General features: G+C 42.6%; 1 protein-coding gene across 1 annotated transcript; it reads right to left on the bottom strand.

Annotated features, from left to right (window-relative positions):
* Positions 1-1,607: 1,607 nt before the first annotated feature.
* LOC117051592 (sulfotransferase 2B1-like) lies at positions 1,608-24,848 on the bottom strand. Its single transcript, XM_033158135.1, has 6 exons — positions 24,694-24,848; positions 15,530-15,735; positions 15,052-15,178; positions 3,158-3,252; positions 2,502-2,682; positions 1,608-1,721 (listed from the first exon to the last, which is right to left on the bottom strand). The coding sequence occupies exons 1-6, from the start codon at positions 24,821-24,823 to the stop codon at positions 1,612-1,614; spliced, it is 849 nt and encodes a 282-aa protein (XP_033014026.1). The 5' UTR covers positions 24,824-24,848; the 3' UTR covers positions 1,608-1,611.
* Positions 24,849-25,689: the final 841 nt, after the last annotated feature.

Here is a 25,689-nt window from a genome sequence, read left to right on the forward strand (position 1 = left end):
ATGTGTCTGGTGACATGAAGCCACAATTTTTGTCAGTTCATATGTTAAAGAAACTTACTGTCCTTCTCTGATTCCCTGCGAGGAACATCCTAGCAAAGGAAACCCCTCAACCTCCTCACCGAACATCACTTCCAGTAAAAGGCCTGGATTATTCTGAAATACCATTGGTACCCTTGAGGCTAGATTACTGTAATGTGCACATTGTGGGGCTGCCTGTGGGGCTGGTGCGGAAACTCCAGCTGCTGCAAAATGCTGCTGCCATGTTGCTAACAGGAGCTTCTGGTTGAGAATATGTGACACCACTGTTAAAGCAGCTGCTCTGGCTGCTCATCTGCTACTGAGCCAGGTTCAAGGTTCTTGCATTGATTTACAAAGCCCTGAACAACCTGGTCCAGGATACGTCAGCGATCACCTGAACCCTTATAGTCCAGCAAGATCACTGAGATCATCTGCAGGAGCATCTTCAGTTGTCCCCCAAGTTGGTGTGTCTCATTTGACAACAAGAAACCGAGCTTTCAGTGTCATTGGCCTTGCCCTGTGAAACACCCTGACAAGAGATTCAGCAGGAGACATCTGTGCCACCTTTTAAACGCCTGCTTGAAGAATCTCTGTTGCGCCAGGCCAGTGCAGGCCATTAAGAGTACATCTCCCACTATGGTCTGTTGCTGTTTGTTTTTATTTATTTTTTTTAAACTTGTTCTTAGCTTTTTGTGATATTACTGTTTGGTTTTATGATACAGTGGTATAAGAATATATTTATGAATGAACAAAGAAATGTTCATTTACCCAGTCTCTAACCCGTTATATAAATTTATTCATTTTACCCTGCTCTTTAGCATTCAAAGATGAATTTTTATAAGAGCTGTTCATGCATTTAAGAAAAGAACACAAAATAGGGAAGGCATCTGAGGATGTGCCGTCATATTGGATGGTGCCAGGCATGTTATCATGGAAGAACACAATCATCTTGTGAAGCTTAGGTGGGCATCCTATCTTGAGCAGTGTGAAGAGTCCTTTTGGGCTGACGAGGTTGAAGGCCTTCATCAGGTCTATGAAGGCTGGTGTTCAAGGAGCGTCTCGGACTCAGCATTTCTCCTGCAGCAGTTGCAGTGATACCTCCAAGCTCTAAGAGCAACTGTACGATTTCTGATCAGGTATCTGTTTATTTAGCAGGAAATAACCAATCCATCTGATACCTAAGAATGTGAGGGTGGAGAACAGCAGGAGCAACAATCTGGGATTCTTCATTCCCAAGGGAAGGTCATATTCACACCACGCATGTTCTCCCAGTAAACACGGTCAAAGTGTTCAAAGAGTCCTTTTTGGCTGACGAGGTTGAAAGCCTTCATCAGGTTTATGAAGGCTGGTGTTCAAGGGGCATCTCGGTCTCAGCATTTCTCCTGTAGCTGCTGCAGTGAGACCTGGTAAAAAAATAAAGAAGAACTGTACCATTCTTGATCAGGTACTTGTTTATTTAGCAGAAAATAGCCAAACCATGTGATACATAAGAATGTGGAGAACAGCAGGAGCAATATTCTGGGATTCTTCATTCCCAAGGGAAGGTGATACATAAGAAAGTGGAGAACAGAAGGAGGAACAATCCTGGATTCTTCAGTCCCATGGGAAGGTCATATTCACACCATGCATTCTCTTCCAATAGGCATCGTCAAAACGTTCACTCTGCGCCACTGTCAGGAAGTTCTTCCAGTCCCCAGAGATCCCTAGAACAACACAAGAGCAAGAGGCAACCACAAAGATGTTCACCTGAAATTGCTTCAACTTAAATTGGGACGTTTCTTCCTCGCACTCAGCTGTGAGGCAGGCAACCCCTCAGGTAGCTGCTGTTAGGGGAGAGAGAACATGCCCCCTGACTGTTTCCCCTGAGCCCCTCCCAAGCCATTCCTACCCTCCTGACTTGGCACTCCAGCAGCACTAATGAATGCATGTTGGGACCAGCTGGATGTCTCATCCAGACATATTTTTGCACCACTGAGAGCTCCATGAACTGTGTGTCTGTTGCTCTGTCTGCTGAATTTCTGCTTGCTTTCCAAATACTGTAGATGTGAAAAGCACAAAACCTGCCAAATCTAGCATAAACAACCCTTAGGCAGCTACTGTGTCTTGATGGCCTGGAGAATCTGCAACCTATTTTCAGGGAGTCCCCAGAATTATCGAGGTCTCCAAATTGTGCAGACACACCCTTGTTTTCCAGACTACCTGTTTCAGTATCATTTCTTATTTGATCTGGACATCCATGAAATAGATAGACTTTGGTGGGATGTTGCACAGTGAGAAAGGTATACAATCCTGCAAACTGCCCATTTTCTGGACCTTCAAACTGTGTTCACAGTCAGTTCTGACTCCACACTCTATTGACTGGTTGCTGATTGACTTTTTCTGTGAGGAATAAAACATCCACAGAAATAAAAGAGTTTCTTCACCCCTGGCATGCAGCATTATGGACTTATTCCTTGGCACTCCCTGGCAACAAATGTGTTTACCTTTCCTCATGAGTGTTGCTTTTGTATGGTCAAAAATGTTCTCTGGTGTTGTGGAAGAGCTGGACATCTTGTTGTCCTTCATCTTGTGGAAGGAAGCGTTTTCCACCACAGACTCAATTTGTTGGCTGTTCAGCTCCTTGCCAAGAAAATGACAGATCTTCTGCACGCTGCCTCGAAGGTCCTGCAGAAAGCAAATGCAAATGGCTGTGAATCCACCCATGATGAAGACTAGAGATCTTGCCTGTGATCAAGAGGAAGACAGAAGGCATTTGTTCCAGTATGCAATGTGCATTGGGCAAGATCAATAACTTGAGGATGTGGAATTTGCTGCTATCACCGTGCAGAAACCACTCTGTCTCCACCTTCCCCTCAGCCAGCACAGGATCCAGGAGGCATCTGAGTCAGCAAGAGACATTGCTTTCAAGGCAGAAAAGCATATTATTGGCACATCTGCTCCCATGCAGAAGAAAGGAAATGTACTCTGCACATGATAGGCAGTGTATGTAGGGGTAGCTATGAATTTTGCCCAGCTCAGAATCCTCTTGTAACCAATATTACCAGAATCTTTTTTTTTAAGATGGCTTCATGTGTAAATAATGTTAAAATAGGGGCCCAATCCCGGCTGCAGGTCAACACAGTTAAAATAGGACTGTTACCTGCTGTAGTTCTTCATAGGTGTTGATGAAAATGTTGGCTCTCTCCTTCATCTCCACCCACCCCTTCACGTGGTCAAACCAGGAACCAAAATCAACTGGAAGAGCAAAGAGGAAGCAATGGTGAAATGTAAGGAGTTATGGTGGGGAAGTAAAGAATGCTATTGTAGATGTAGAGGAAACACCATTGAGGAACTTAGAAAATAACTGCATTGTCCCTTAAAAACAAAATCAGTAACACGAGACTTCAACACTACCCTGTGTCCAATGCCACCTGCTGACTGACCTATGTACTGACATTATCCACATACGGGAGAAGTAAAGCTTTGAATGAGTCGACAATCTTACGCTTTAATGGGCTTTCTCCATTAAGGTTTCTTTTTGTTTCTGCCACCAGTGAGAATGTCTGCTATCATCGATTTTGATCTGTTCTCTTGTTGGTGCCAATCTCACCCAGCTGTTAAGAGCTTTGCTTAAGTTTCACTCTATTCTCATTTTATTTTATTTTTTACCAAAAAATTATTGGTTTTTAACAAAACACAAACAAACAACACTTACAACAAAAAACATTACAACAAAATACAAAACAAAAAAGATTAATAAAAACACTTATTTTAATCTATCTAACCCTCTTTTAGAACATTGTAGATAGACTTCCTCAGGCCTTCTCCGTCTGCTTCCCTTGTAAATCATCTTTAGTAATTTCTTTACCTTTTTATATTCTCATATTAATACACAAATCAACTTCTCTTCTTTAATAGCCTTAACATTACTTCATCTATAACTATCACTTATCTAACTTATATATCTGCTGCCTATCTGTTTCTCCCTGCTTGTTTTATTATTTTTTTTAATAAGAATTTTATTGGTTTTATTCAAAACAAAGAACAACAAACACATACGACAACACAAACACAACAATCAAAACATAATGAAAAACAAATACAAACCACCACTAAAACACCAATAATTCTTTTTCTTGTTTAGAACAAAAAAAAAAAATTCTTGTTTGAATCTGTACTGGGTGACTTCCCCCGTTTTCTCTCCTTTGGTTCCACTTCTAATTTACTTTAATAACTTCTCATCTTTAAAATTTAAATCATCCAAAAAATCTAAACATAATTCTTAATATTTAATTTTACTTCAAACTAACCTGTTACTTCTTAACTCACATCATATATCTTATTTCACTTAAACTGCTGCTAATAAAAAAAATTTTAACATATCTCTTCACTAGTTCAAAATCTTAAAATCTTAACACACTGACTTCAGGGTACCATAATAGACCATCCTAGTTATATTTTAAATATTTCACCCTATCCCTTTTCTGACCATTTTCCTTCACCATCTCGGGGTCTCCCCCCAGACATTTCTCCATCTTACTCCAACACCATTGTCCAGAATGTCCTCTTTTTCTATAAATCCACAGTTCCAGACGCAGTCCATAAATGTCCTTGCAGGGAGCTTCAGGATACACAAATCATCACCTTCCAGCATCTCCATTTCAAAGTTCCAATCATTTCTGATCGTAGATTCACAAATCTTCTTCCCATCATTTCTGGGCTCTCACCCCAGAAATTGGATATAAATTGTCTTCTAATCCTGGGTCCCTCACCCCAACAGGATTTTTCATCTTCTCGGAGTTGCATGGACACTGTACTTTGCATTTCAAAAATTTCCTTAAGTTCCCTACCAAGGTTTTCTTCCAGTTTAACAAGATTCTCAAGAGTCTTTCCTGTGGGATATAACTTTTCTTCGACATCCTGGTTCAACAGGTTTAATTTCTGATTTAGCAATTCTAAGTTCAAAAGAATAATCCTTTGTTCGTGAGTCAGTCCTGAATCTAAAGCCAACTTAAAAACGAAACCAAACATGGTAGAAGTGGGCATAGGGTATCAGGTTTCAGTATTTTTCCATCTTTAATCATAAGTTTCCGCAGCCATTTTCCCTGGAGTCAGGGTGAAAAGACTGCATTCCAACAACTTCAAGAAGAAATATTTCCACCAACTTAGCTCCCCTAAAAGGGGTTCAGCCAGTCTCACTTATCAAAAAAAACACTGCATCGAAACTTTGTATCCACTACTGCAGCAGCAGTCACAGTCAGAAACAGTTATTTCTTCTTTAAACAAAGGGAGGAACGGGCTTCCTTTTTAACGTACCTCCCGGAGCGCCAAATGTCAAAAAATTTAGGTCCAATTATTCCAGTACTCACGGCCTGCGGGTTTCTTCTTTTTTCCTTCGGAATCAGGTAGAACGATCTCGCTCATCGCAGGCGGCGGCCGCCGCTTCACCAGCCCGGTTGGGGCATGCCTCCACAGCCCGGCGCCGTTGTCCCTTCACTCCCGCTCCCCCTTTACAAGGGGAACGGGAGAAGGGTTCAGCGCCATAGCAGGCTCGCTGGAGAGCCCATGCCGCGGGACGCTCGACCCGCGGTTTAGCGGAGCCCCGCTGTGCGGTAGCGGGGCTCCTACCCCCGGGCCGGCCTGGGTCGTTTCGCTGCCGAAACGACCCACGACCGCCCGCAATGGCGTCCTCGCCGGAAGTCCTCCCTGCTTGTTTTAAATACTAATTTTAGCATACTTCTTTAAATATATTTTAGATTTATTCCAATCTTTCTCCACTGCATCGTCCCTCTGGTCTCGAAGTTTCCCGGTCAGTTCAGCAAGCTCCATATAGTCATCATTTTCTTTTTTCTTTTTTAAAAGAATTTATTGGATTTTCACAACAATAACAAATACAAGATACAAAAAACAAAACACTACAACAAAACTACAATACTACAAAAAATACAAAAAAGCCTAACAAATAAACACTTATATACCTATTCTTATCTTATTCATCATTTTCATCTGCCATTCTTGAATCGTTGGTAAATCCTCTGTCTTCCAGTTTTTAGCTAATAAAATTCTTGCTGCTGTTGTGGCATACATAAAGATGTAAAATACCCAGTAAAAAGGCTTCTGGTTTTTTTACTAAATGTGTTTTTCAACCCCTTTTTCAACTCATTGTATATCTTCTCCCAGAAGTCTTCTACTTTCAGGCACGTCCACCACATATGAAAAAAATGTCCCTTCTACTTGCTTACATTTCCAGCATTTGCTACATTGTCCATGATACATTTTTGCCAACTTAACCAGAGTTAAATACCACCTATATATCATTTTCATAACATTTTCTCTCAGGCTATTACATGCTGAAAATTTTATATCTGTTTTCCATAGTCTTTCCCAATCCTAGAATCATAGAGTTGGAAGAGACCACAAGGGCCATCCAGTCCAACCCCCTGCCAAGCAGGAAACACCATCAAAGCATTCCTGACAGATGGCTGTCAAACCTCCGCTTAAAGACCTCCAAAGAAGGAGACTCCACCACACTCCTTGGCAGCAAATTCCACTGTCGGACAGCTCTTACTGTCAGGAAGTTCTTCCTAATGTTTAGGTGAAATCTTCTTTCTTGTAGTTTGAATCCATTGCCCCGTGTCCGCTTCTCTGGAGCAGCAGAAAACAACCTTTCACCCTCCTCTATATGACATCCTTTGATATATTTGAACATGGCTATCAGATCACCCCTTAACCTTCTCTTCTCCAGGCTAAACATACCCAGCTCCCTAAGCCGTTCCTCATAAGGCATCGTTTCCAGGCCTTTAACCATTTTGGTTGCCCTCCTCTGGACACGTTCCAGCTTGTCAGTATCCTTCTTGAACTGTGGTGCCCAGAACTGGACACAGTATTCCAGGTGAGGTCTGACCAGAGCGGAATACAGTGGTACTATTACTTCCCTTGATCTAGATGCTATACTCCTATTGATGCAGCCCAGAATTGCATTGGCTTTTTTAGCTGCTGCATTACACTGTTGACTCATGTCAAGTTTATGGTCTACCAAGGCTCCTAGATCCTTTTCACATGTACTGCTCTCAAGCCAGGTGTCACCCATCCTGTATTTGTGCCTTTCATTATTATTTTTTTGCCCAAGTGTAGTACTTTACATTTATACCTGTTAAAATTCATCTTGTTTGCTTTGGCCCAGTTCTCTAATCTGTTAAGGTCATTTTGAATTGTGATCCTGTCCTCAGGGGTATTAGCCACCCCTCCCAATTTGGTGTCATCTGCAAACTTGATCAGGATGCTCTCAAGCCCATCATCAAAGTCATTGATGAAGATGTTGAATAAGACTGGGCCCAAGACAGAACCCTGGTGTGGCACCCCACTAGTCACTTCTCTCCAGGATGAAGAGGAGCCGTTAATGAGTACCCTTTGTGTTCGGTCAGTCAGCCAGTTACAAATCCACTGAATGGTAGCCTTGTCCAGCCCACATTTTACCAGCTTCTTTACAAGAACATCATGGGGCACCTTGTCAAAGGCCTTGCTGAAATCAAGATAGGCTACATCCACAGCGTTCCCTTCATCTACCAGGCTTGTAATTCTGTCAAAAAATGAGATCAGATTGGTCTGACATGACTTATTTTTCAGAAACCCATGCTGACTTTTAGTGATCACAGCATTCCTTTCTAGGTGCTCACAGACCGTTTGCTTAATGATCTGTTCTAGAATCTTTCCTGGTATTGATGTCAGGCTGACTGGGCGGTAATTGTTTGGGTCTTCTCTTTCCCCCTTTTTGAAAATAGGGACAACATTTGCCCTCCTCCAGTCTGCTGGCACTTCGCCTGTTCTCCAGGAATTCTCAAAGATTACTGCCAGTGGTTCTGAAATCACCTCTGCCAGTTCTTTTAATACTCTTGGATGTAGTTCATCTGGCCCTGGAGACTTGAATACATCTAAACTAGCCAAGTATTCTTGTATTGCCTCCTTACTTATTCTGGGCTGTGTTCCCCCTGCTGAATCATCTGCACCATATTCTTCAGGTTGGGCATTGTTTTCTTTTTTGGAGAAGACCGAGGCAAAGAAGGCATTGAGGAGTTCTGCCCTTTCTCTATCTCCTGTTCGCATTTCACCATCTCCTCCTCTAAGTGACCCCACTGTTTCATTGTTCTTCCTTTTGCTACGGACATACCCATAAAAGCCCTTTTTGTTGCTTTTAACCTCTCTAGCAAGCCTGAGTTCATTCTGTGCTTTAGCTTTTCTGACTTTGTCTCTACACGTGCTGGCTATTTGTTTGAATTCCTCTCTGGTGATTTCCCCCTTTTTCCATTTTTTGTACATATCCCTTTTAAATCTTAAATCAGTTAAAAGTTCTTTAGATAGCCACCCTGGCTTCTTTAGGCACCTTCCATGTTTTCGTCTCATTGGTACTGCTTGAAGTTGTGCTTTTAATATCTCCCTTTTAACAAACTCCCATCCATCATGAACTCCCTTCCCTTTTAGTATTACTGACCATGGGATCACACCCAGCATTTCCCTAAATTTTCTGAAGTCGGCTTTCTTAAAGTCTAGAATTTGAGTCTTAGTATGCTTGGTTGCTCCATTCCGCTGTATAATAAACTCCAGAAGAGCATGATCACACCCACCCACTTCTACCCCACTTACCAAGTCATCACTATTGGTTAAGACCAGATCTAAAATGGCTGATCCTCTTGTTGCTTCTCCCACTTTCTGGACAATGAAATTGTCTGCAAGGCCAGTGAGGAATCTGTTAGACCTTGTGCTCTTGGCTGAGTTTGACATCCAACAAATATCAGGATAGTTGAAATCCCCCATTACTACTATCTCACTTCCTTTTGAATGCTTGGTCATCTGTTCCAGGAAAGCATCATCTGTGTCCTCAGTTTGGCTTGGGGATCTGTAGTAAACTCCCACAATGAGATCACTGTTATTTTTCTCTCCCTTAATTTTGACCCAGATACTCTCAGTTTGGCTTTGAAGTTTTAAATCCTGGATCTCTTCACAGGTATACACATCCCTGACATATAATGCCACTCCTCCTCCTTTCCTGTTTGGTCTATTTCTTTGAAATAGATTGTATCCCTCTATTACTACATTCCAATCATGAGACTCATCCCACCAGGTTTCAGTGATGCCTATTATGTCGTATTTAGTTTGCTGTACCAAGAGCTCAAGTTCATCTTGTTTATTTCCCATGCTCTGTGCATTAGTATACAGACATTGAAGACCATTGATCATTCCCCCTAGTCTCTTATTTAAGGATTTTTTATTCCCACCACTAGGTCTGCATGCTGTTTGCTCCATTTGGCCCTTGACATTTGGATGATCATCTTCAGCACTTGATAGACTCCTACCTTCAGGACCACTGTCTCCTTCCCCCACATAAGTCAGTTTAAAGCCCTCCTGATGAGGTTTTTGAGATTGTTGGCAAAAACATTCCTCCCAACCTTTGTGAGGTGCAGCCCATCACCTGCTAGCAGTCCATCTTCAAGAAACTTCAGACCGTGATCTAAGAATCCAAACCGTTCCTGCTGGCACCATTTGCGAAGCCAGGTGTTCACTTCCCCTATTTTTCTCTCTCTCCCTGGGCCACGACGTTCAACTGGGAGGACAGATGAGATGACAATTTGTGCATTTAATTGCTTCAACTTCCTGCCCAGAGCCTCATAATCACTTTTGATCTTCTGGAGGCTATGGCTTGCAGTGTCATTGGTTCCCACATGGACCAAAAGGAAGGGGTATTTGTCAGTGGGTTTTATGATTCCTTGCAGCCGCTCTGTTACATCTTGGATCTTGGCTCCGGGGAGACAGCACACCTCTCGAGACGTCTTGTCAGGACCACAGATCACTGCTTCTGTACCCCTCAGTAGGGAATCCCCTATCACCACAACACGCCTCCTCTTAGGCTTGGTTGGGATTCTTCCATGTGCTTCCAAGGTCACTTGCACATTTCCAGAGGACTGACTGTGCTGCTCGTCTTCATATTCCTCATCAACTGTGATGAGGGAGAGATCTTCCACTGGAGTCTGTTCTTCATCCTCCATATTAAGGGAGAGCACTTCAAACCGATTGTGTAGTTCTACACTCTCAGAGTGATCCCTGGGCTTTCTACTTCTATGAGCCACGTTCCTCCATACATCTGGCTCCTGTGTTGGGGAACTGTCCTCCTCTTCAGGGATGTGCCCTGACTCCCCATTGGTGCAGACAGTGTGCTCTGCTGCATCCATGAAAAGCTCCGGTTCCTTAATTTTCTGAAGCGTAGATATACGGGCCTCAAGTTGCTGGAACTTGTCTTCTAGTAGGGCAACCAACTTGCAATTGCTGCAGGTGTACCTGCCTACATGCTTTGGCAAGAAGACAAACATTGCGCAGGAATTGCAGGTGACTACAATTGTCCCCTCACCCTCCATCCTGAAAAGCTTGAAGTCAGGACAAAAGGAAGCCTAGGTCTGCCCCAATAAACGTTTGAGACCAGTTCCCCTTTGTCTAAAAGATGGGTCAAACTGCGTGCGCCGATAGGCATGCGCCGCTGCCCTCCAGGCACTGACTAGCTCCGCCCACAGCCAGTCACCTGACTCAACAGAAGCCCTGCCCCTTCAGGGAGAGCACACAGCCAGAAACAAACACACACACAAGCCTGGATAGTCCCACAATTCCCAGAGGCAGAAGCCCTAGAAAACAAGCACAGTCCTAGGAAAGAAGCACACAAACAAAAATGAACAATTAAGCACACAAACTTAATCACACACAGTCCCAAAAAGACAAACCCACAAAACCTACAGAGTTTCCCTGAAGCTCAGCTCACCTTGAGCTCACCTTGTGCTACCTCCTCAGCCGCTGCCCTCCAGGCACATATCCACTAGATTTCTAATATTTCCATTCATATGTCTACCAGGTAGGAAACCTGCTTGATCCTTGTGGATATATTCCTTTAACACACTTTTCAATCTTGTGGCCAATATATTTGCAAAAATTTTGTAATCCACATTTAATAATGAAATTGGACGGTAATTCTTCATTAGAGCTTTATCCATGTCAGGTTTTGGTATCAGAGTTATATAGGCTTCTTTCCATGACTCGGGTGCCCTGCTTCCCCTTAAAATGTCATTACATACTTCCATCAATGATTGAATCAGTCTTTTAAGATTTTATAGTATTTAGCTGTTAATCCATCCAGTCCTGGGACCTTGCACAATTGCATCTTATTTATTGCCTCTTCTACTTCTTGTCTTGTAATTGGGTGGTTAAGTAATTTTTTTGTCTTCTAGGACCCTATGCAATCCATTTTTGTCCAAAAACTGGTCTATCTTATCATTATTCTGTTTTGCTTCTTTGTACAGTTGTTTGTAAAATTTCTGAAAACATTTCCTGATCTCAGAAGGATTTTCAATGTTTTTCTCTTCTATTCTGATATTTGTAATTGTGTTCAACTTCTGTCTCTTCTTTAATTGCCAAGCCAGCAATTTACCACATTTATTTGCAGATTCAAACTTTTTTTGCCTCATCATCTTACTTTTCCATTCTATTTCTTGATTAATCAATTTCGAATATTGGACTTGAAGGGCCTTAATTTCTTTTTGAATCTGTTGGTTCTTTGGATTCCCTCTCAACTTAGTTTCCTTCTCTTTTAACTGCTTCAACAAATCTTCTTTTTCCTGGTTTTGTTGTCTTTTCCTCATTGCTTTCTCTTATATTAGGAATCCTCTCATGACTGCTTTACTTGCGTCCCAAACTACCCTTTTTTCCACTGCTACCTAAGTTTAATTCAAAATAGTTATTTGGAGTCTTTTGGGACTTTTTAATAATTTCCTCATTCCTCAGAAGAGAATCATCCATCCTGCATCTAAATGAATCCTGTGAGATCATTTTCAACTCCAATTTAACTGCGTTGTGATCTGAACACGTTTTTGGACATATTTCCACTTTATCAATTTTTGGGGCAAGCACTCTCATGATCCATATGTCATCTAGTCTGCTCCACGACATTTTTGCCTCAGAAAAATACATGAACTCAGGTTCCATTGGATTCTTCAATCTCCAAGAATCAATCAAGTCCAGGTTATCTACCATATCAAAAAAAAGTCTTGGGAAGTCTCCCTTCATTGGTAAGTTTTGCCCTCTGTGATCTGTCCATCAATGTGGAGACTGCTCCATTAAAGTCTTCCAGACAAATCAATTTATAATCCAAATAGTCCAGTAAAGTGTCATGGAGTCTTTTATAAAAGTCTGCTTTGCCATCATTTGGTAAATAGAGTCCCAATATTAGATGTTTTTCGCCTTGCAATACTACTTCAACTGCAACAAATCTTCCTTCTTCATCTTTAAACAACAACCTAGGGTTGTGTTTTTCTCTTACATAGATCACCACTCCTCTCTTTTTGACCTTGTCTGATGAAATAAATTATTGGCCTAATCTTTTATTTTGTAGCACTCTTCTGTGCAGTCTTGTAACATGTGTCTCTTGTAAGCAAATTAAGTCCAAATTTTGTTTTTCCAAAATATGATTCACCTCATTTCGTTTAGCCTTCAAATTAAAGCTGTGAACATTCCACGTTAGAATTTTAAAGGCCATATTTACTGTGAATCACTAGGCACTGATCCTATCCCTGCACCTTTTGCTGAATTGGCACCTGGTCCTGCTCCTAGTAGTGGTGGGGAAAAATTGTCCAAATCCAGAGATGTTGGTGATGTCCTTCCTCTTCTGTCATCAAAGTCAGCTGCGTGCCCTACTAAAAAAGTTAACCAGCAACCTAAAACTAGCACGGGGACAAACAGAAGAAGATACCTTCACCCCCATATGGTCCCCCTTCATCACACACAGCTCAACAAGATGATGACAAAAATCTACCGACAGCATACAAATCAATATGGCTAACCTGATCCAAAACACCCACCCACCCCACTCACACAGAAAACCAAAGATCACCACAGCCAACCACAAAGGAACAAGCACACCCTACGCCAACCGCGACCTCTCACCACCAAAGAAACACAAGTGAACAACAGAGAACCAACACAAACGATGCTGACACAAAATCCTACATATACTAAGGAAAAAACAAACAACTCTGAAGCTGCAGCCAAGCAAGGTCAAATAGCCACAAAACTATTGTATTCCACAAGAGGAACTCAATGCAGTCCAAGGTCACCGTATCAGTGAAATTATACTTCAGCCTTTCTCCAGTGCAGTAAGACAGGAAACAGTAGCCAGTGAAAAATCAAGTGTTTCTAGCCTCTATTTAGTCCCATAGACAAAGTGTCAAATCCAAAAGGTATGGTGAACAAACCTTCCATACAAGGATAACTTGTTGCCAGTTCAATTTCGCCAAAAAGACCTTATTGAATCAATTGTGGGCTTTGCAGTATTTCAAAGCAACCAAGTCAGAAACGAAAATAGCAAACGCTCAGTCTATTGTTACGTCACAATGTCTGCCCGCTGTCTGACCCGGTCTTTTTCCAGAGGGTGAGAGGTGCCTTTGTCCATCAAATTTAATTGTAATCCACAGGGAAATCAAAGTCTAAAGTTGCCCCCCTTAGCCCCTGCCCTCGGGGAGGGGGGTATCTCTGTACCCAAGACAAGAATTTAACCTTTTAAAAAGTCTGTTTGTGGCTTCAGTCTTTTTTCCGTTTACTTTGTTTCTGCTGCAGTCGGGAGGAGGACAGAATTCCTTTTTTCGATCCCCCTCCGTTCCAAATTTCTAATTTAAAATTTAAAGTCAATATTACTCACAGGGTTTCAATTCTCAGTCCGAATTTCAAAGGAAGAATGAAGCGCACAATACTGCCAGCAGTCGCAGCTTCGCACAGCCAGGATAGTGCTGAATCCACAGCGCTCACGTCTTCCACCCCACTCACTCTCAGCAGCCCTTACTAGGGCTTACCAGGGAGTAGGGGAAGCGCAATGGGCACCCGCCAGATCGCCACGTCTTCAGGGCGCTCCTCCTGAAGTTTTCCTGGGGGTCCGTAGCGCGGTTACAGCACCCCCGTTCCTGACAGCGCTGGAGTCTCTCAGAGCCGAGAGATCTCCCGACTGGAAATGATGCCTTATGAGGAATGGCTTAGGGAGCTGGGTATGTTTAGCCTGGAGAAGAGAAGGTTAAGGGGTGATATGATAGCCATGTTCAAATATATAAAAGGATGTCATATAGAGGAGGGAGAAAGGTTGTTTTCTGCTGCTCCAGAGAGGCAGACACGGGGCAATGGATTCAAACTACCAGAAAGAAGATTCCACCTAAACATTAGGAAGAACTTCCTGACAGTAAGAGCTGTTTGACAGTGGAATTTGCTGCCAAGGAGTGTGGTGGAGTCTCCTTCTTTGGAGGTCTTTAAGCAGAGGCTTGACAGCCATCTGTCAGGAATGCTTTGATGGTGTTTCCTGCTTGGCAGGGGGTTGGACTGGATGGCCCTTGTGGTCTCTTCCAACTCTATGATTCTATGGTCAGAATGGCGCTTCACCGGAAGTTTTGCTCTATTCTCATTTTAGTGCCAATCTTGCCCATCTGAAAGGACATTTATTGATTTTATTTAAAAGCAAATGACAAATGTAGTACTTCACCATGTATCCAACTGGGGATTATAGTTCTCTGATACGACTGTAAAAGGTAAAGGTAAAGGGACCACTGAGCATTAGGTCCAGTCATGGACGACTCTGGGGTTGCAGCGCTCATCTCCCTTTATTGGCCAAGGGAGCCAGAGTACAGCTTCTGGGTCATGTGGCCAGCATGACTAAGCCACTTCTGGTGAAGCAGAGTAGCGCACGGAGACAGCGTTTACCTTCTCGCCAGAGCGGTACCTATTTATCTACTTGCACTTCGTGCTTTTGAACTGCTAGGTTGGCAGGAGCTGGGACCGAACAACGGGAGCTCACCCCGTTACGGGGATTCGAACCGCTGACCTTCTGATCAGCAAGCCCTGGGCTCTGTGGTTGAACCCACAGCGCCACCCGCACCCCACTGATAAGACTGTAGAGTTAGCTAAAAATAAAATACTCTCTGGTGGTGGATATCACTGGTGCTGGGTCACAGCAAACAAAAGTGGCTGATTTGCCTCCTTCCATACTTTCCCCACTCAGGAATCTCTCCATGAATTCTTCCACAGTTCCAGGGTCCTTCAATTCTTTAAAGCCTTTGATGAAGTGGTAGCTTGAAACCATCGCATCTCTGGGGTTACGCAGAGTATAGACTACCTGTAACAGAGGAAGAGCTATATTGAGAGAGAGCCCAGGCAGCCCAACACTAACATTATGCAGAGTGTGGCAGAAAACTGAAGGCATGATAAATAAAGCCTGTCATGAGAACAGAGGAAGCCTCCAGTGAGAACCTGGGCTGACCATGCATGTGAACCAGTTCAAGTTCTCCCACAATCAGGAAACTGCTAAGGAGATTCCCAATATTCCTCCCCCTTCTCTAGTACAAAAAATGACATCCTCCTGTAAACAGGCTGTGTCAAGTGTTTGTCTTCCAGAATCCCACACATCTGTGTGTGAAAAAGACAGGAGCCAAAGACAGGATTGATGTGTCCATGGTTCCTCTCTTACCTTGGCCTTGGAGTGGAGGAAGGACTTGGGGAAAAGCTGGAATGGCAGGTGAGTAGTCAGGAGCCTTGGGGGTGGTTTTTTCAAGGCAATCTTCAAATGATCCAACTCAATCCAGGGTGCCCTTTCCCATAGTGGTACACTCTGAACCCATGAGGGGTCCCCATGGCTCAAGATTAAGGCCAAGATCTCTGCCATCCAATGGGTACCTAGGAGGAACCCCTCAGTCAGTCATTGTTCATTAATATCTGGCCCTCGGAAAAGCAATTAGAGGAACATAAGAATTTGAATGGATTTTCATCCTCTGCTAGCTATTCAGCATCCTATGGGGCAAGAATACCAGAATTCTTGGAAGGTATACTGTGGTGAAATTGACAACACATGGACATTAATTGGCTGACATACAAGGAAATATTAGAAGAAGAAAATAACCAATTTAAAATAAAAAATACAAAGAACTCAAGCAGGCAGTTGTGAACTCCCATCAACATTACCAGCTAAATGAAATTTTAAAATCAGACACACAAAGATGGATTTGACACAAAGATTTCAGATTTAGAAAGAAAACCATTATTAAATAATAAAAAGATATCAAAAAAGAAAAAAACATAAAAAGATTCTTTATTTATCCTCTAACTTTCTTTAACAGTGTTAGCTGACTTCCCTTGGTCCTTTCCATCTGATTTTCATTGTTAAATCATCCTTAGCAGTTTGGTTTATCATCATACTTAACATATTAATAATAATCACCAATTTAGCTATTATTAACCTATATTATTACTTCACCTTAAAAAAAAACAAAAATTCTATACTAAAATCAAACTTCATGCTGCAAGCCTATAACTCCTCCTCTACGAGTCCATAATTCTATATATTGCAATATTTTAAAAAATAAGCTTTGAATTTCTTCCAATCTTCTTCCACCGCATCTTCTGTCTGATTGCGCAGTCTCCCCATCAGTTCAGCAAGTTCCATAAAGTCCATCATCCATTGTCTTTTAAGTAATTCATAAATTTAGTCCAATTTTTGATGAATTTCTGGTCCCGCTGTTCTCGGATTCTTCACGTCATGTTATCCAATTCCGCATACTCCAGTAATTTCACTGTCCATTCTTCCTTTGTCCGTGTTTCTTCTTGTTTCCATTTTTGTGCTATTAAGATTCTCACCACAGTCACTGCATATTGGAAAAGCCCAGTAAGAAGGCTTCTGGTTTTTTAGCAAATGTATATTTCAACATTTTCTTCATTTCATTATAAATCATATCCCAGAAGTCTTTCACCTTCTTACATTCCCACCACATATGGTAAAAGGTACCTTCCTTTTCCTTACATTTCCAACACTTATTATCAACTTTATACATTTTCGCTAATTTGACTGGTGTAATGTACCATCTATACATCATCTTCAAGACATTTTCTTTTAAATTTTACATACAGTAAATTTCATTCCTTCTTTCCCCAATTTTTCCCAGTCTTCTAGCATAATATTATGACCAAAATCTTTTGCCCATTGTATCATCACCGACTTCACTTCCTCATCTTTCAAATGCCATTCCAACATTTTATACATTTTTGACAATGTTTTGTAATTATTACTTGGTATTTCAATTTCAAATTTAGATTTAACATCTCCAAATCCATTGTTCTTCATATCATTTTTAAACATTTCATTTATCTGATAATAATGCAACCAATCATTCACAAATTCTTTTACCTCTTCATATGGTTTTAATTTCCATTTTACACCATCATTTTGAAGTAACATTTCATATGTTACCCAATTTTTGCTCATATTAACTTTTTTCAGACTCAACACTTCTGGTGGTGATAACCACCATGGTGTTTTTCTTTTCAATATGCTTTTATACCAATCCCAAACTTCATAGAGAGACTTTCGGAAAATGTGGTTTCCAAAACCTTTATGTACTTTAGTTTTATCATGCCATAAATATGCATTCCATCCAAATCTATTATCATGTCCTTCAAGATCTAATAAATCTGTTTTTTTCAGCGTCATCCATTCCTTTAACCAACAAAGACAAGCTGCTTCATAATATAATTTCAGGTCTGGCAGTGAGAATCCACCTCTTTCTTTACATTCAGTTAGTAGTTTAAATCTTATCCTTGGTTTCTTCCCCTGCCAGATAAATCTTGAAATTATTTTTTAATTTTATCTTGAAATTATTCTTTTAAAATTGCTGTCCCTTTGGTTATCGGAATTGCTTGAAACAAAAATAACATTTTTGGTAGCACACTCATTTTAATTGCTGATATTCTTCCTAAAGGAGAGAATTTCATTCTTTCCCACACTTCCAATTCTCTCTTTATCTTAATTGCCCTGCTAGGTAGTTTTACTATGGACTTCCCAGCCTTAGAATTTAGCTCCTGTGTTGTGGGTTTTCACAGAATCTTTATCCTGGTGGACAGTCACCTTGCTGTGCCCTGTCAATCCATGTTGCTTTAATTCAATCATCAAATTAAGTGGGTGCTAATTATGACTCTTTTTGCAAAGTGACTATAGTAGAAGGATCACATATTTGTCTACTGTATATACAATCAACCTTTAGATATGGTTATCCTGGCACAGCATCAGAGACAGACTTGGGTAATACGGGACAAAATTTCCCCTCCCAAAAAAAACATTTTCACCATAATACCTTTAGGTACAGTTGCTTTTTAAATAAATCTTCTCAGTAGTTAGCCATATAAGTATAGCTGTGATTGTGATTATTCACCCCCTTGGATTGGGACCCTTTGCAAGGGAATCACCCACACCACCCATATCCAGCACTGACAGCGTTCCAAGTGACATGACAGAAACATGCTATAACATATAAGATTCTCCTGGGAATATTCTTAGTCCAGCTCATGAGCGCTGTAAATAACTGGGTTCTGATATCCTAGAAAGAAAGAATGATTTGAAAGTCTCTCTCTTTTTTTTCAAGGTTTCCTAACTTCCCCAGGAATTTCAAGTGTTCTTCTTGCTGGATTGTGAAATGGAGTGTTCCACAATCTGTAGCGTATACCAGGGTCTGGCAGGCTTTCACTGCGTTGCTTTGCTTTTAATGCCTGGCAACTCCTGGCTATTAGCAGAGTTCAAAGCCACAGCAGAAGCTTGTGTGTAACTGCCAAGGCAGCCCAGTAATAACTCACTGAAGCGTTGTCTTCTTAACGAGCTAACTTTATTTACAAAAACAATAAATCTTCTCCCGGAGTGCTCAGTTCCATGACTGCTCCAGTTGGTGAAAACGAAACCAAACAAAAATACAGCACACACAGACAAAGAAAAAAGCCCGTATGTGAACTGCCCACACAGTGACCAGTGTGTCACAGCAGAGCACTTAACTCTTCAGGCTCTGATACTCTCCACACCCCCTCTCGCGCTGGTTCACTGTGGAAAACAACAGTACATCAACTTATACAAGAGATAACCCTTTACAAAACTCCTCATGTCTTTGAAAGGTTAACGGTTTTGTGAAACCATCAGCTAAATTTTCAGTACTCAGACAATAACTGAGTTTTACCAATCCTGATTGAATACTTTGGCACACATTTTTAAACCTGATATCCAGATGCTTTGTTCTGGCCTTAAATTGCGCTGACTCCGCCAATTTTAGACAAGGTTGATTGTCTTCCCAGATGACAATGGGTAAATCACAAACACCGTAGATTTCTTGTACTAAACATTTATAGAACTCTACCTCTCTGCACAAATCGGACAGAGCACTAAACTCGGCTTCAGTGGAGGAGAGTGCGATTAGACTCTGTTTTTTCGACCTCCAACCAATCAGAGAATTTCCAAATTTTACCACTGAACCAGATACAGATTTCCAATCTTCTAGATTGGCCCAATCTCTGTCTGTGTAGCACGTAAGTTTTGGCTCACCCTGTGCTGACAGCTTGAGGCAGAAATCTTTAGTGTCGTGCAGGTATCTTAACACTCTTTTTATACCGTTCCAGGCATGGACACTAGGTTCTGAAGCTTCTCTGCTCAGCAAATTGACTGCAAAAGCTATGTCTGGTCGAGTCCACTGGGACAAGTATAACAAACTTCCCAAAGCAGACTGAAAGACTTCGGGGCTTTCAAAAACAGCTTTATCCCCGACTTGGGAATCTTTTATAAAACTTGCTTCCATGGGTGTTCTAGTACCCTTGCAGTCAGACATCCTAAATTTTTCTAGTATCTGCTCAATTTTGCCTTCCTGGCTGAGCATGAAACTACCATCTTCAATCCTGTCAACCTGTACTCCTAGGTAATTTTTCACAGGTCCTAGGTTCTTGTGTTTAAAGTATTTGCCCAACTCTTTAGCAAATTTTTGCACCTGTTTCTGGCTCCTTGCCAGAAATATGATGTCATCTACAAAAACTAACAGTAGCTCCTGTTGCTCCTGAGAGCCCTTCAGATATAGGCAGCTATCCGCCAAGCTTTTTTGGAAACCCATTTTTTCCAAGACATCATTGAGATACAAATTCCAATTTCTGGCAGATTGTCGCAGACCATAAATTGATTTGTGGAGTTTCCACACTAGATTTGTACCTTCCTCTTTAAAACCTGGTGGGGGCAACATATACAACTCTTCTTCCAAATTTGCATTTAGATAGGCCACATCTATATCAAAATGCTGCACAGTGAAACCTCTTTGAGCAGCTGATGCTAGAAGCATGCGAAGAGATTCACTGCGAGAAGTGGGAGCAAAAACTTCTGTAAAATGCAACCCCTTCTGCTGTGTGAAACCCCTAGCGACTAGCCTTGCCTTATATTGTGGTTCACCAGATATTGAGGGTTTGAGTCTATATACCCACCAGCTGCCAACCGCTCGCTTGCCCTCTGGCAGTGGTGTGGTGCTATAGACTCCTAGCGATCTCATGGAGTTCAATTCCTTCCTGCCATTTGCTAGCTTCCTCTGGAGGTAACCTCTGAACCTCCTCAAAGCTTTCTGGCTCACATTGAGCCATGCAAGCCCATACACTGGTTGCTGTGAACCGTTCGGGTGGTTTACCTTTTGTTGTGCGTGCTGACCGTCTTAGCACAACGTCAGGTACCCCCTCTGACTTCCCTACGTCAGAGTCAGACTTTGTGTCAGAGATCTCACTCAGTGACTTACTGCGTCTCCGTGTCACCTCGGGACTAGATGTGGGTGACGTAGGCTCACTCTTTACTTCGTGTCTCACTGCTCTTGGAGTTACCGGACTAGGTACTCTTTCGGGTTCCTGTACTTCTCCTTCCTCATCATCAGACACATCTAGACTGTCTAGGAGAATATCAGGATTCCCGTGAACACGCCTCCACCCATCTTGCTCGCAGAACTCAGCACTTCTGCTAATGTGGATACATGATTGGTCCCCTTCTGCATTCACAAACCTCCAGCCCTTACAATTTGGCTCATAGCCACAGAAAATCATCTTCCTTGATTTGGGGCTTCCCTTCCTTCTCTTAGATTTGGGAAAAAGAACATAGGCTTCACAACCAAAAGTTCAGAAGAAATGCACTTTTGGCTTCTTGCCATACAGTACAAAATAGGGTGTGTCCCTCACAACAGAATTGTAGGCCCTATTCAAACAAAAATTGGCAGTCCGCCAGGCTTCCGCCCAGAAGTGTTGCGGCAAATTAGCGTCAAAAAGCATAGTGTCCGCAGCTTCCCCTAACGTGCGGTTGCGGCGTTCTGCAACACCATTCTCCTGTGGACTGTCAGGACAGGTCAATCTGTGCTTAATGCCCTTTTTCCGAAAGAAATTTCTCAGATCTGAACCTAGGAACTCCCCGCCTCGGTCACTCTGGAAGCTTTTCACCTTTAGGGAAAATTGAAGCTCAATTCCAATGACCCAGTCCTTTATCACTGAGGCTGCCTCCCTCTTGTCTTTCAAAGGGAACAACCACGACATTCTAGAATGGTCGTCAACAAGAACTAGAGCATAATGGGATCCGCCAAGACTGGCAGTAGCCATAGGACCGGTCAGATCCATATGAATAAGCTCAAAACACCGTGTGCTTACCCGTTCTGACCTTGGGTAGCTACACTTCTTGACTTTAGCACGTTTACATGCTCTGCAGTCAAGAAATTTAGAGCATGACTTGAACTTGCACCCGTGAGCACATTCTGGTACTTTGCTCACATATTTCCAGCATACATGCGCCATTCTACGATGCCAGAGATGTTGACACCTATCATGCACAGGAGCATTGACACACTGTGCTTGCGCTGTACCTGGGCTACTCCTGTCTGTTTGCCCCCTTCCATCTAGGACAAACAGCCCATCCTTGCTTCGGCTTTTCACACTAACTAGCACTACCCCCTCTTTGGAGATAGAGCATGTGTCACCTTCAAAACAGACCTTAAAGCCATCTCTTAGCAATGCAGGTACTGATAACAAACCACTTTTCATGCCAGGTAATACATAAACATTTAGCTGTGCATGCAAGCACTGCATAAAATAAGAACCAGTAGAAGAAAGTGTCTTGGTGCTTCCATCTGCCAAGTTGACTTGCTTCTTATCAGCAACTTCTTTGCAGTTCTGCAACTGGCCATCAGGGGGGCATAAATTGTCTGAAGCTCCTGAGTCGCTGATCCAAGATAAACTGCTTTTCTGTCCTCCCCGGACTGTTGCCATGGCAGCAGACAAGTTCTGAAAAACTTTGCCTCCTTCAAAGCCTTTGCCACGGCCTCTGGCACATCTCTGGTTTCCTCCTCTCCCCCTTCTGGGTTGGTTGCCATGGGAACTTAATTGGCTGGTCTTTGAAGTTTCTTGCCAGGTGCAGTTTCGAGCCATGTGGGAGGGAGAGTTGCAGCGATAACATCTCCTTCCAGCATAAGCTTCTACAGTGGAGGAATCCTCCCTGCTTCTCCCCGAACTGCATTCTTTGCGAGCACAGCCACTCTTAGAAACAGAAACGGCTGCTTCTTTCTGGCGTCTTTGCTCTTCATCTGAAAGTCTCCCCGAAACGTAGTGCAGGGTCAGGTCAGCGGTAGGCATAGCCTCAAATGAGAGACATAAATTTTCAAAGCTTTTATCAAGGCTGGATAACAGAATGTACACCATAACGTCCTTTGCAAACTCAATTTTGTGTTGCCTCAGCCTATGAAATGCTGCCAAAACGCTAGCTATGTGGGTTTTCACGCTTTCCCCAGGCTGTAGTTTCAGCTCAAACAGATGCCTCATAGCATGTAGTTTTGCTCCAGCTGTTTCTCTTTGGTGCACACGTACTAAATTTTGCCAAGCCTCGTGTGCACATGCAGCTTGCTGGATGTGGGGTAACTCAGAAACATCACAGCTCATCACTATGGCACAAAGCGCTCTCTGATCTTTGCGTTTTGCTGCTGCAGCTGTATTTAGCTCTGCCTGCGTGGCTCCATCAGGGGCAGACACTGGGGGGGGGGGCTGATATACAATCCCAAGGGTCCTTCCCCAAAAGCCAAAACTTTGCCCTTTGGTGCCATTCCTCCCAGTTCTGGCCATTCAAGGGTGCAAAAGGTGGAGCAAAGCTGTCCTTATTGCCATCCATCTCCCAGCTCCTTTGGGGCTCTTAGCGTACTCACTCAGTAGCTCTCCTGGCTCCCTTCCTGGGCTGGAACGATGGCTGCTTTCACTTCTGTGTCCGTCTTCTGCCAGCGAGTTCCACTGCCCTATGCCGACTGCATCAAGACAGGCTTCTCCAGCTGGCTGTGTGGGCGCCTTGCAGCTAACACTGTGCTATTAATTACAGCCATAACCTGCTGGATTGTGAAATGGAGTGTTCCACAATCTGTAGCGTATACCAGGGTCCGGCAGGCTTTCACTGCGTTGCTTTGCTTTTAATGCCTGGCAACTCCTGGCTATTAGCAGAGTTCAAAGCCACAGCAGAAGCTTGTGTGTAACTGCCAAGGCAGCCCAGTAATAACTCACTGAAGCGTTGTCTTCTTAACGAGCTAACTTTATTTACAAAAACAATAAATCTTCTCCCAGAGTGCTCAGTTCCATAACTGCTCCGGTTGGTGAAAACGAAACCAAACAAAAATACAGCACACACAGACAAAGACAAAAGCCCGTATGTGAACTGCCCACACAGTGACCAGTGCATCACAGCAGAGCACTTAACTCTTCAGGCTCTGATACTCTCCACACTTCTGTGATCATCAGCGATGGCTTGGGATGCTGTAATATGACTATTTTGATTTCTCATTTTTGAAATATTAAATTCAGTTCTCCATATTTCCAAGACAGTTTGTGAATTTTCTTGCACATTACTACAAAGCATTTCTCCCTAATATGATGCATTTCTATGTTTTTCCCCACTAAAATATGCATTTTATTCACACTTAGTCTAGTAGATGCATTCTAGCACACATTACTTAGCTGAAGAAGTGCATTGCAAAATTCAGGGATTTCCTGTGTACTTCAGAAATGCAAAAACATGTAATTTTCACATGTGGTGTACCTGTGCATGTGCTCAAATTTTGGAACCAAGTTTTAAAGGAAATCAAGGATATCTTGGGCACATAGGTCTATTCCAGTGTTTCCCAACCTTGTGCCTCCAGATGTTTTCGGACTACAATTTCCACCATCCCTGACCACTGGTCTTGCTAGCTAGGGATGATGGGAGTTGTAGTCCAAAAACAGCTGGAGCCACAAGGTTGGGAAACACTGGTCTATTCAGATATTCAACTTGTTTGCTGCCCATCTTCTTTTATTTGTAAATTTCTTATAATTTATTTGTTTGTTGCTTCTTGACTAATCATTATCCAGGCATGGAGAACTAACCTGACATTTCCCCTTGATACCTGGTTTAATGTTTTATATTTTGCAATACAGTTGTACCTTGCAAATCGAACCAAATCCGTTCCGGAAGTCCATTTTCAGAAACCAAGTCGTGGCATCCAATTGGTTTCCGATTGCACAGGTGTGCCAGAAACAATAGAAGCTGGTTCAAAAACCAGAACACTCATTTCCAGTTTTCAATGGTTCGGGAGCCAGAAGGTTCAGCTTCCGAGACATTTGGGATCCAAGGTATGACTGTATCTGAAAAACTCATTCATTTTTCATGGGTTTCCAGGGATAAAGCCAAAGCTTAGGACTATGCAGCTGCATAGTGGTTATTCATGACTTATGTCAAAAGCAAACTTAGGGCTGGCAGGTTTAGTGGACACTATGCCCACTAAATCCAAAGTCTATTTACCTAATTGCAATACCGACCTGACTTGGGGTAAACGGCGTTCACTATATCATCATCCAACAGTTGGAAGTCGTTTTCCACATAGCTGAGTGTTTCCTCTGAGAAAAACTCTGTAGAGAATGGGATCCCCTTGTATTTGAAATAAGGCATTGATGACACTGAAAAACTGAAGATGAGAGAGAGAGAGAGAATGAGAGAGAGAGAGATTATGTCACATCCTTAGGGACATTCAAGTAGCTACTGTTCTAGAGCCAAGCTCTGGGGATAGCTGGGGGCAGGGGAAGGTGAGCGTTCAGGAGGTGGTGACGGACCATCAGTAGATGCTCAAGTGCTACCATCAGGTGTGGTGGGAAAAATCCAAGGAACTCAGTTCTGAGTACATGTCATATCTATCAGGGCTGGGTCAGATACTGGTCAGGAAGAAGAGGAGGAGGAGGAGGAGGAGGAGGAGTTTGGATTTGATATCCTGCTTTATCACTACCCGAAGGAGTCTCAAAGCAGCTAACATTCTCCTTTCCCTTCCTCCCCCACAACAAACACTCTGTGAGGTGAATGGGGCATGGTCCGTTGTCAGTGAAATCAATGCTTTATTCAAGGAAATGGCAAACAACTCAGGAATACGTCAGTCTTTCCCCTATAGAGCTGTTGTCGGGACTGATTGTCCCTTTCTTCCATACTTTCTAAGGTTCCTCCTCTGCTGGATGTTACCCAAGCAGTCTCCAACTGTCTCTATGTATCTCTTGTCTCTTCTCTTCTCTTCCCTCCTCATGATCTTGCGTATTCTTTGAGACCGGGACATAGGAGGAGCTTCTTGCAGCTGGAGAGGGCCATTCCCGTGATTCTTTAGCAGCTCCTTGACCTCCCCCCCCCCGAAACTTCTCTGCTTCACCAGAGAATAGGAAGAGTTCAGGAGGAATTGCTAGGCTATTAATAGGTGTCTGGGTGGTGCCGCCAGGTATGGTGGAAAAAAATCCATTGGACTCAGTTTTGAGTACCCATCATATCAGGCTTTCTAA

The sequence above is a fragment of the Lacerta agilis genome, chromosome 8 (genome assembly GCF_009819535.1).
Source record: "Lacerta agilis isolate rLacAgi1 chromosome 8, rLacAgi1.pri, whole genome shotgun sequence".
In the NCBI taxonomy this organism is placed as follows: domain Eukaryota; kingdom Metazoa; phylum Chordata; class Lepidosauria; order Squamata; family Lacertidae; genus Lacerta; species Lacerta agilis.

Coding starts and splice junctions, on each gene's coding strand:
- LOC117051592 (XM_033158135.1), bottom strand. CDS start 24,823: ATGCCTTATTTCAAATACAAGGGGATCCCATTCTCTACAGAGTTTTTC. Junction 3,253..15,051: donor GAGATTCCTGAGTGGGGAAA/GTATGGAAGGAG, acceptor TTGCTCTTCCAG/TTGATTTTGGTTCCTGGTTT. Junction 1,722..2,501: donor AGCAACACTCATGAGGAAAG/GTAAACACATTT, acceptor GTGTTGTTCTAG/GGATCTCTGGGGACTGGAAG.